At 34.2% G+C, this 12847-nt stretch overlaps 1 protein-coding gene across 1 annotated transcript in view; it reads right to left on the reverse strand.

The window, feature by feature from the left end:
- Positions 1-12847, reverse strand: part of DOK6 (docking protein 6) — a 398603-nt gene that overhangs the window by 228135 nt on the left and 157621 nt on the right. The window contains exon 3 of the mRNA XM_024754918.1: positions 911-1025. Coding sequence (XP_024610686.1) covers positions 911-1025 — 115 coding nt within the window. The remainder of the gene's footprint in view (positions 1-910; positions 1026-12847) is intronic.

A 12847-nucleotide genomic window follows, 5' to 3' on the forward strand; every position in this document is an offset into this window, starting at 1 on the left:
AATAAACTTATTCAAGGAAAGAGGAACACTTTGATACATTCTAATTCAATTGAGCAAAGCTAAGAGGTAAGAGCAATTTATTTAGGCAAAGTGACTTTATGTTTTTGAATAACATAACCCGGTAATAAATATACCTATAAACTTTAACCATAAATACAGAACTTTACTCCCTTTTAAAAATTACTCAACAAAGCTTCTCCTAAAGACTCATCGATTATTTGAAATTCACATCTTTCAAACCCTTAGTGCTTTTTGCTTCCATGCATTATAAAATGAATACACCATTTCCCTGAGCAAAATCTTTAAAAAACTATAATAAGCCAACTAATATATTACACAGCACAGGGATTCCAAAATCAAAAACACTGCAAGTTCCAACAATAACCTGCCTTGTGACTCAATAATGCCAGAGTGTTTTATGAACTGGGATGCTAAAGTTCAATCTGAAAGGTATTTCATTGTAATACTGAGAATCCATGAAGGCAACCGATCACTCAAAGTTCTGTTTTGAAATGTCTGGGGACCGCGGCTGTGCCGTGCCACACTCCTGCACAGCAGCGCTGTTATCGTGCTACCAACTGCCTCCAGCTGCACACTCAGCAAGGACCAGGACACACAGCACGCGCTTGCCCTAACAGCTTCTCACCGGCCTTGTTTATTTAAATCTCCGAGCTTGAAAGGAAACCTCAAGAGTCCTCAGACCACCTGGGAGCAAAAGCCCGACACATAATAAACAAGCACCCCAAACATCTGTAGAAATAGATACACTGAGCTTCTTACTAAAGCCTTCCACAGCACATTCTCATCACAATAAGCCATCCTATTCAGTGGTAGATCTTAATCCATCTGGGCTATTGTCTCAGAAGCAATTCCATATCTTCAAGCTGGAGACAAGGCTATAATTGCTTACCTGACTCACAGGCAAATGTCTTTGACGTTTCATCATGAAAGATAATTGCCACTGCATGCTTCTTTGTCTCTCGAGGCAGCCTGGTTATATTTTTGATGTTGTGCAGTTCAGTTACCTTGAAAGAAAAATATTTTTAACTTAGTGTACAGTATGTGCTATATATAGGTGCTTACGCAAAATGATCAATTATTACTGTCTTAAGCCACTTTCCAATGGCTATTTTTACTTGGGAGCCAGGTATGATGTACTGGGTAAAAGGAACTGCTGTAAATAGGCCTTTAGTCATGTGGTGGTCAGGTGTGGGCGAAGGGACGTGTTCCACAGTCCTGTCATTAGGTCTCAGTCTTTAGCGAGCCTGTGCCTCTGGACTGTGAGCTTAACAAGTGTTTCTCAGTCCTCCCTAACCACAGGTGGGAGAGGATGGCTAGCGTGGGCAGAAACTGGGTATTTACCTTGTCTTTAACAAGGGTACCAGTTTTGACTTGATCAATGTTCAACGCTTTCACTTTATCACACATTTTAACTGAAAATGAAGGGTTCTGATGAAGGGAAATGATTTAATTCCATTTACGATTCACAAAGCCATCCCAGAAGCACTATCAATCACTAACTAGTGTTCTAAGTGAAGAAAGATAAACAGATATACTTATATATTCAAAAAATTTTGCTCCTCCATTTGTGAAGATGATACCTCTGATGTTGATTAGGATATACTAGTATAAAAATAGTTTAAATGACCAATTCATAGCTAAAAATTGTACTGATGACACATAATATCTGTCAAATAAAACTATGTGGCTACTTGTTGAGCTTTATGTTTTTTGTCATATTTCCTTTTAAAATCTGTAGTGGTCTAGACTTCTAGCCTCATAAAATAACATGCTTATCACTCAGTGTTGCTGTGTAGGCTGTCCATAGGGGCCCTTTTGTTCTTTGTCACGATGAGTTTACAGTCTACTGTCTACATTCTACATTGCAGGAAAATTCATTTTAATATATCTTCTCTTCATATTTGTTTTTTTCTCTCTCCTCGTCATTATCTCATTTAAGATTAACATGCAAAATTAAAATGGATAAGATAAGTGATTTTAAGTTAAATAAACTAAAAATTATTTGCTTCATATATATGCATATATATAAACACCTATGTGTATTCATTTGTGAATTATACATATACTATATCTATGTATCTATCTATCTATCTATCTACCTACCTACCTATCTATTTGGAAATACTCATTTTCCCTTCCAGTAAAGAATAATTAGACACTAATATCTTACAATGTCTGAGGTCTAATACTCTGGAGAGAAAGATGAGAATTTTTTTTTGGAACAATGATTTGCATATTATATTTAAAGTACATTAAAGCATGTTCTCAATGATAAATTCTTGAATGTTTAAATGATTTGATAACTGACTCAAGTAATAGTTAAGCCAAATTTTTTTCTAACATAGTAAGTTAAAGATTTTAAAAAGAGATATTATTTTCAAGTGTTATTAATTTTAAATAAACAAATGATCTTAATAAAATTAAATAGAAACTAAAAGCAATGAAGATTATGTGTTGCTTAAGAACTGATGCAATTTATGTCAGGTGAGCATGAAGTGATATGCTGCTATGTACATTATATATAATATCTAGTTGTACCAAACAATATCATAAAAACATTTACTATTCTGCTCAAAGGTCTTTCTAAATATGTTTATTTACAAATATAAAAGAATATTGGAACAGATATTGTAGATTACATCTTTTTTTGTCACCTCATCACAAAAAATCAACAGAACAAATTAATAAATACCCTAGCAAAATGCAGCAAGCACTAGAGATCTAACTTTAGTGCCTTAGGCAATCTGCCAGATGATGTAGTTCAAACAAAGTGTTTGCTCTTCTGTAAAATTTACATTTAGAAATGCAGAGAACCTCTTCAAGCAGACATTGTTACACTGGTTTCCACAACGGTGCAAGGCTTTTTGTTGTTGATCAATAGTGCGATGCCACCCACTTCACTGTGTGCCCTAACACAATGAAGAGATGCCAGAAAGCAAAATACTCGTGAGGAGCATAAAATTCCACTTCTCAGATTGTCTTGGTTAGGAAATTCAAGTGTTATACCAGATTATAAAATGTTACAAAATCATACCAGAAGGTACCAAAATCATACTTCGAAGATTTTCTAAGGAGTTGGTATACCTTTGGAATTTGATATATCTTTAATTCAAAATATATTTTAAAAATATTTAAAATCATAACAATTTATGTCAAGATATATTTGAGTCTCCTGTCCTCACTTTTCACTCTCAGTACTATATGATTGTACCATCCAGTACAAAACTATTTGTATTTTCTTACATGAAGACAATTTTTAAAAGAATGTCTTTAAATGTTTTAAAATAAAAATGTTTTTATTAGTCTAAAACCTAACAATGTGACATAAAAGTAATTATGAACTTTTATTAAGATTGTGAAGTCCTAGAGCATTTCAATAAAATATATCAAGAAATTATTACATCAATTAACAATTCAATCCATATATCTGAAATATTGATTTTTCATATTGCTATAAAAGGACAAAATTTTAAAGTTTAATAATAAGACATTAAAATAATTACTTTAAATATGAAATCAACAGAATTTAATTAAAGGAAAAATTACTTGAAAATAATTCTGGTTGTTCAAGTCTAAGTCAATAAATGCCATAGTCAATAATTTAAAATATTGAGGTCTAATAAGTGATAGAAGTAAAGCCTAAATATAAACATACCTAAATGATGACTTTGCTACCTGGTGTTATTTAATTTTTATTTCAAGGAGCAATCCCCAAGGAATTCATAGTGATAAGAGTCAGAGGTCGAGTGTTCAAAGAAAAAACACATAATATTTTTCTGTAGGACTTCATAACATAGTTGGGGTGATAATATTACAAATGATGGTGATAAACCTTGTGATAGCCAAACAAACACAGAAGAAGAAAGTCTGTATTTCTGTAACCAATTTGTGGATTGGTCACCTGTACCAATCAATGTTACAAAAAAACCTGGATTTTAAAGCATAAGTTTAAAAAGTATATAGACAACTTACAACCTTACTCTCCTGCCCTATTTTGTTCATGTGGCTTATATCTATTAATGATAACAATAAGAAATATTAGTACTTATAAAGTATTCAAAAAAATTTTATTAATATGTTTAAAACTAATAAACCATTTTATGATAACACAAATACTATTTTAAAATTTAAAAAATTTTCTTAAATAGGCAAAGAGTGTTAATGTTTTTACATTTTTGCAAAACTCAATATCTGGCTTAAGAGAAGACAGCTTGATACTCATTTCTGCTTCTGAATTCAGATACATGGTTTTGATTACGTATATACAGAAAATAAGTCCTCACACAGACATGAAGTTGCAAAAGGGAAGAATAGTTTAAGAGCATTTTCAGCCAACTGTAGATATTCTTCAATTCTGTCTCCAAAGTTGACATATTTCTTTTAAAGGTTATTACCACAGGGGGTCTGACATAGTGTCATACACGTTTTACACTCTGTTGCATTAAAATCCATAGGTCCCTTTTCACCTTTGATTTTGGGTAAAACACTGGTTCACTGAGTTATGAAGATCTTATAACTGTCAACATATTTCATTATCAATATAAAAAATTCATCAATATCACCCTTGGTTTCCCCAAAAAAAGTCTGTAAGTTTTGAGAAGTTGTTAACTCAAGAATGCAGACACAGTAGGTGCCCAAATTTTAATTTTCATCTGAAAACTTAAAATTTAGCTCTGTTAATAAATACTGTCAATTGTTTTCTTTGAAGACAGGCTCATTTAGTTCATTTTTGAGAAAATGTCTGAGAATTACCCAAGTCTGAATAACCATATTTTTTCTGTCAATCACACTTTCATTAAAATAGGTGTTCTGTGAAAAAAATTTTTGCCAGTTTGCTTGTAATTTCAACAATCACACAAGTGCTCCCCCTGGAGATAATCATTTCATGTCAGTATGTAGCAGATGTGTTTTATGGGTTCTTACCATTTTTTCACATACAGTATTAAAAAGTTGTACTTAAAGGTCTAGATTTAATAAAGTTATTTTTATTGTTTCATCAATATGATTCCTAAGTAAAATGAAAATACAATTGAAATATGTTTTTTTTTGTTCATTTGCTTATTTGGGTGAATATATGATGGTAAAGAATACAATGACTTTAGTTGCATTTATTTTTACTGCTTTGCTTAAGCCTTTGGTGTCATATCCAAAAAAATAATTATCAAAATCAATGTCAAGGAGATTTTCCCCTATGTTTTCCTAGGAATTTTATTGTTTCAGGTCTTACATTTAAGTCTTTAATCCATTTTGAGTTGATTTTTGTGTAAGGTGTAAGAGAAGGTTCCAATTTCATTCTTTTGCATGTGCATATCCAGTTTTCCCAGCAACAATTATTGATGACACTATCCCTTTCCCATTGTCTCTCCTTGGCACTCTTGTTGAAAATTAGTTGATGAAATATATATATAAAATTTCTGGGCTCTCTATTCTGTTCCACTGGTATCTTTGTCTACTTCTATGCCATTGTCATACTGTTTTGATTACTATAGCTTTGTAATATAATTTTAAATGAGGAAGTGTGATTGCCTAAAGCTTTCTCAAGATTGCTTTGGCTCTAAAATTTGATACAAATTTTAGAATTGTTTTTTCTAATTCTGTGAAAAATGCCTTTGGAATTTTGATAGCGATGGACTGAATATTGTATATTGCTTTGGGAAGCATTGATGTTTTAACAATATTAATTCTTCAGTCTATGAACACAGGATATTTCTATTTATACCTGCTTCAATTTTTTTCATCAGTGTGTAATAGTTTTCAGTGTACAGGTCTTTTACCTCCTTAGTTAAATTTATTCTTAAGTATTTCATTTTTTGGATACTATTGTAAATGGGATTGTTTTCTTGATTTCCTTTTTGGAGATATCATCACTGGTATAAAAAAAATGCAACTGATTTTTGTATGTTGACTTTTTATCCTACAGCTTTACTGATTCATTTATTATTTCTAACATTTTTTATGGAGTCTTTAGGTTTTCCACATATAGGATCATGTCATCTGCAAAAAGCAATAATTTTACTTCTTCCTTTCTGATTTTGATGCCTTTTATTTCTCTTTCTTATCTTATTGCTCTTTCTATTACTTCCAGTACTATTTTGAATAGAAGTGGTGAAAGTTGGCATCCTTGTCTTTACCAGATCTCAGAGTAAAAGCTTTCAGTTTTCCTCCATTGATTATGACGTTAGCTGTGGGCCTTTCATAAATGGGCTTTATTTTGTTGAGGAAATTTTCTTCTGTACCTATTTTGTTGAGAGGTTTTTTTAAAAATTATGAATGGATTTTTGACTTTGTCAAATACTTTTTCTGCAGCCATTGAGATGATCACATGATTTTTATCTTTCATTTTTTAATGTCAAGTATTGCATTGATTGATTGATGTGCATATGTTAAACCAACTTTGCATCCCAGGGATAAATCCCACTTTGTCGTTACGTATAATCTTTTTGATGTGCTGTTGAATTCAGTTTGCTAGTATTTTATTGTGGATTTTTGCATCCACAGAGATATTGACCTTTCTTTTCTTGTGGTTTCTTTGTCTTTGCTTGCCTTTGGTATCAAGGTGATGCTGGCCTCATAAAAGGCCAGAGTTTGGAAGTAATTCATCTACTTCTGTTTTTTAAAAAGTTTCTGCACAGCAAAGGAAGGAATCAATGAAATGAAAAGGCAACCTACAGATTGGGAGAAAATATTCATAAACCATATATTTGATAAAAGATTAATATCCCAGGGCTTCCCTGGTGGTGCAGTGGTTGAGAATCTGACTGTCAATGCAGGGGACACGGGTTCGAGCCCTGGTCTGGGAAGATCCCACATGCTGCGGAGCAACTAAGCCTGTGAGCCACAACTACTGAGCCTGCGCGCCTGGAGCCTGTGCTCTGCAACAAGAGAGGCCGCAATAATGAGAGGCCCGCACAAAGTGATGAAGAGTGGCCCCCGCTGGCCAGAACTAGAGAAGGCCCTCGCACAGAAATGAAGACCCAACACAGCAAAAATAAATTAATTAATTAATAAACTCCTACCCCCAACATCTTAAAAAAAAAAAGATTAATATCCCAAACATATAAGGAATACATGTACAATACTCAATAGCTAAAAACAAAACAAAACCAAATAACCTAATTAAAACAAGGGCAAAGGACCTAATAGATGTTTTTCCAAAGAAGACACACAAATGGCCAACCAACATGAAAAAGGTGTCCAACATCACTAATCATTAGGGAAATGCAAATCAAAACCATAAGGAGATATCACCTCATACCTGTTAGGAGGGCTGTTATCAAAAAGTTAAAAGATAAGTGTTGGAGAGGATGTAGAGCAAAGGGAGCCGTGGTACACTGGTAGTGGAAATCTAAACTGGTACAGCCACTATGGAAAACACTATGGATGTTCCTCAAAAATTAAAAATAGAACTACCACATGATCCATCAATCTCTCCTCTGGGCATATACCCAAAGGAAATGAAATCAGTACATCAAAGAGATATCTGCGATCCCATGTTCATTGCCGCATTATCCACAATAGCCAAGATAGGGAAACAATGTAAGTGTCTGTCAATGAACAAATTGTGATATACATATAACATATAAAATATGAATATTATTCAGCGCTAAAAGAAAGAGATCTGGCCATTTGTGACATCACACATGAACTTGGAGGACACTATGCTAAGTGAAATAAGCCAGACAGAGAAAGTAAAACACTGTATGATCTCACTTGTGGAATCTAAAAAAGTCGAATACATAGAAGCAGAGCAGAATAGTAGTTAATGGTGTGGAAAGTGGGAAATATTGGTGAAAGGATACCTAGTTGCAGGTATGTAGGGTGTTAAGTCTAGAGATCTAATGTACAGCATGATGACTATAGTTAATAATACTATATTGTATTATGTATTGTATTGTGACCAGATTTCAGGTGCTCTCACCACACACACACACAGACACACACACACAAGGTTAACTATGTGAGGAGATGGCTATGTGAATTAGCTTGACTCTAGTCATCATTTTACTATGTATATGTATACCAAAGCAGCATGGTGTACACCTTAAATATATACAAATTTTACCTTTTAAAAAAGAATACAGTAACTACTACTATTGTTTGGAGCCGTTGCCTTGATTTGTGCTGCAGTTTTACCTATTATTGCCTTTGCACCAGAACAAAGTGAAAATGACAAGTAATATACTAGTACTATGATGGAAAGAGTGTTGTCTTCATGGGCCACTCTGAGATCCACTGCTCCAAATATAGCTTTGTCCCAGGCCCACAACACCTGCTCTGTCATAAAACTCTGTCAAAGTCTACTTCATGAGCTCTCTTACTCCTTCCCTTCCACAACTTCACTACTCATCCAGACTCTCACTCTTTCTCATCTTAAATATTTCCATTATTTTTCCGTCAGCTGTCATACTCTTCATCTTCCAGTATCTTGTTCGCACTGATCGTAGACTAATATTGTTAATCCAAACATTTGATGCTGCCCCTCACGGCCTTAAAACCATTTAATAACACCTCAAAATTAAGTTCTCACTCCTTAGCAAGGACTTGACAACTTTAATGACTCAGTTCCTACCTGTACATCTAAACTCATCTTTCTCTACACCAACTTTGAACACAAGTTAGGTTCCAGCCATATACAAAATCCTTCAATTTTCCTGAATAGAAACATGCTATTGAAAGGTTATGTAGTCTTTCACAGAATAATCTTCCTGGGGTTCCCGGTTCCTTCGTCTTCCTGTCAAGCTCACAATCATTCATCAAGACCAATGGCAAGCCTCCCTTAGTCTCTCCTGAATGACTCATGCATGGTTAATAACTTATCCCTGTTGGTGATGGAGGGGTGGGATGTTTCTCAAGACCTTGACAGCTTGAGCTGAATTTAGATGGCTCCTTGACTCATTATGAAACCTGGTTGTGTTCTTACACTGGACTCAGTAAGTAAATTATTGAGTTGTTCCTTTACTAATTCATGTCATTTATTTATTAATTCTTTACATAACTAGACTTCAACATAGGATTTTTTTTTTTGCATTTTGACTATATGCTTTTCACAGTGAAGACCAGTAGGCATGTGTTAAGTGATTATTTCTTTCATATTTGATGAGAGAAGAAAAGACTAAAGATAAAGAAGAGGATAGCATACAGCTGCGCTGGGCTATATGTTCTGAGAGGGAGGGCATACTTCTATGTATAACTTATGAGGTAAGTCAGAAAGAGAAAAACAAATATTGTATATTAAGGCATATAAGTGTAATCTAGAAAAATGGTATAATCTTATTTGCAAAGCAGAAAGAGACACAGACATAGAGAACAAACATATGGCTACCAAGGGGGAAGGGGGGGGTGGGATGAATTGGGAGAATGGGATTGACATATATACACTACTATGTATAAAATAGATAACTAACGAGAACCTACTGTATAGCACAGGGAACTCTACTCAATGCTCTGTGGTAACCTAAATGGGAAGGAAATCCAAAAAAAGAGTGGATATAGGTATACGTATAGCTGATTCTCCTTGCTGTACAGTAGAAGCTAACACAACATTGTATAGCAGCTGTACTCCAATAAAAATTAATATAAAAAAGAAAAAGCTTCAGAGAAGCTGCTTCACTTGTACATCAAAATGGTTAACTAGATTTTACTTGTTCTACCATTACTTAGTTTGGTAGAACTTTCAGGAAGAATCTGATATGGGTTGAAGGACATAGTGATATTTTTTCCAATTAAGCCCAAGTTTTTCAGAGGGATTTTATTTGCATACTAGCAACAGTTAGAATAAACAAATTAAGGTTTATTGCACAATTTAAAAATCATCATACTTTTTATGTTATATACCTTTCCCCTTAGCATAACTATGCAAATTAAACTAAATATTAGCATTCAATGCAGATCTTACTCACAAGTATAAAATTAATTTTCACTATTTAGTACACAGATAAAAAGTTGAAAAAAGCATAGTTACTGAAATTATTTTTTGTTTTAAAGTGTCTTATCAATTTACTGTCGTGACAGTTGAGATCACATACTGCCTATTTAGGCACTCAGTTTCTTTCTTTAAACCTAATCTTATTTTGAAAAGTAAAAGACATTAACTTTCAGATTTTTTCAAGTATATTTAAATGAATTTGAAAATAAATTGCACTCCTCTTTCTTATTAATCTTACTAATAATTCTTCTCAATTCTGACATTTTACTAATCTTCTATGGTTGTTCTAATTAAGTCAGAGTTTTGAGAATAGACATTTTTAGGAGCTAGTTTAATAAAATTCACTTTATTAGGATAGAGAATATTGATTTTCCAATAAGAAAAAAAGGTGGAAGTTTTACTGAAGTTTTAAATTATTACAATTAATACATATCAATCTCTTTTGAAAGCTTGAGTCCTAAGTTTTCATAATGCTAATTTAAATATTGGTGTTATCCTATACATTGTATACTTCAATATTCTGGTCATAATATTTGCATAGAAATTTTATAATTGCTTCCTTTCAATATAATTTATATCAATTTTCCAATAGCTGCTTCCTTACATTTGTCTCCTGTCACTGAATAATATGAATGTGTACCATTGAAAAACTCAATATAACTCATTTTTTAAGCTCCTTGTGACAGATGTCATGTAGTCTGATACAGACCTCCCATGCTTACTATTTGACAGTCCCAACATGCTCATAATCAATAATTACAAGTTCAGTCTTTTAAATCTCTGAAAGACTTAAGGTCTCTCAAATATTAAACTACATTATGAAATGCATCTTCTAGAAAAAAATAACTATGGATAAAATTACATTAGAATTAAAATTAACTATAGTAGCCACCACTGGCTGTCTACTCAGCATCCAGTTCCAGTTCCTTCATTCATAACAGAATCTGATTTTTTTCAGTTATGCACCCCTACATCATGCAGCCCAAGTGCATCTCTCACCCCTAGTATCATGGTAGAACTTGTTACTCCTAGGGTCACAGTCTCCTTGCTTGTGATTAGTTTAAGAAAGAGAAAGTGACCTAAATATAACCAATGACTTGTAAGTCTCCTGGTGGCTTCTGACAAATGTTTTCTTATCTGGAGGTAACCTCCAGATAAAACTAGCCCCCTTTTCCAGTGGATATTGTCCTGTCTGGATGTCAAAATTCAGAGATGCTACAGTTATCATTCTACTAGATCGAAGGTGAAGGCAACTCTAAGGATGGCAGAGCAGAGATAGGAAAGAAAAAAAACGAACCCAGGTCCTTAATTTTCATTCTTAAGCAAAAGTCAAGAATGAACCAAACCCTGAAGCCATTTTCTTTTTCTGGACATGCTGTAATATGTGAAAATGCTCTTCTTTAAGTTGTTTGAATTGGGGTTTCTGTTATTTTCAGCCAAAAACATTCTAACTTATAAAACAGAGAGCTAAGCTTTCCTCATTTAACAATGGGAAATCGCTGTCCCTGTCTGGGCGGCCGTCCTACAGTTAGAGTGATGACCAGAATCAGGGCCATGCCTCCTGCTTCTCACACTAGTGGTCTTTCCACCAACTTAAGCAATAGCTATTGCTCTGAAATTCATGCTATTTAATAATGGCAAATAATGGCTAATCGAGAAGGAAGGAGAATTCAACTACCAAAGAGACCCAAATTGTAGGGATGATGAAAGGAATCCCAGAAAAACTCATTGCCTTATTACCCCAAAATATTTTGAGGTTGTCTATTATAAAAAACAAAAAAGATAATCTATCTTCAGGGCTAAGAAATGCAGAACATTAGTACAAAGGAAAAATAAGCACTAAAATAGGAAACGTATATACGTCTTTCTCTCCTCTTCTCTCCCTCCCTCTCTCCCTCCCTCTCTCTCAACATGTGTAAATTTAGTGTCTAATAATATGTTTCACTAACTTAAGAACAAAAAGGCATGAAACAGCTCAGTCAGCCCTAGCATCATTCTCACTCTGAGAGGCACAGCTTTGCTACACAGATACTAACAGAGACTCTCCAGCTTCTAGGACTTTACTTACTAGATGCACAATTTTAAATCTTTTAATTACAGTAATGGTTGAATAGCAGCCCACTAAAAGACATGTCCAAGTCCTAAACCCCAGAACCTGTGAATGGGACCTTATTTGGGAAAAGGGTCTTCGCAGCTGTAATTAAGCGAAGGACCTTGAGAGGAGATCACCCTGGATTCAGTGTGGGCCCCACAGCCAATGATCAGTGTCCTTAGAAGAGCAGAGGGAGCTTTGAGGCAGGACACAGTGGACACGGTCACGTGAGTGTGAGGGCAGAGGCGGAAGCGATGCTGCCGCAAGTGAAGGGGTTCCTGGAGCTACCAAAGGCTGGAAAAGGCAAGGGAGGATGCTCCCCTAGAGGCTCTGAAGGGATGCAGACCAGCCGACACCTTGATTCCTGACCTCTGGCCCCCAAAACTGGGAGAGAATAAACTTCTGCGATTTTAAGCCAAATTTGTGGTAGTTTGTTAGGCCAGCCTGGGAAACTAATACGATTATACAGTACTATTTGAAAATGAATAGTCCAATTTGTGTTTTAAGGTCAGTAGTCTTGAATGAAGGTAAAATGATAGAAAGAAAATGATGAAAAATTTGTATATAGCCCCGTTTCTCTAGTAAGATATTAGTTTCTTAAAAAGCAAAGAATATATCGGTATTTATTTTGAGTCACCTAAAGTATGGTTAACATCAGAAAGTGCCTAGACATAGATCTCAAAATTGATAGACGGCATGAGAAAAATCACATGGTTACCTCAGCTGATTAAAAAAATATATAATTGATAAAGTTCAACACCTTTTATGAGAAAAAAACCCTCAATATATCAAGTATAGAAAGGAATTTT

The sequence above is a fragment of the Neophocaena asiaeorientalis genome, unplaced genomic scaffold (assembly GCF_003031525.2).
Source record: "Neophocaena asiaeorientalis asiaeorientalis breed wild unplaced genomic scaffold, Neophocaena_asiaeorientalis_V1.1 scaffold124, whole genome shotgun sequence".
NCBI classification, from domain to species: Eukaryota; Metazoa; Chordata; class Mammalia; order Artiodactyla; family Phocoenidae; genus Neophocaena; species Neophocaena asiaeorientalis.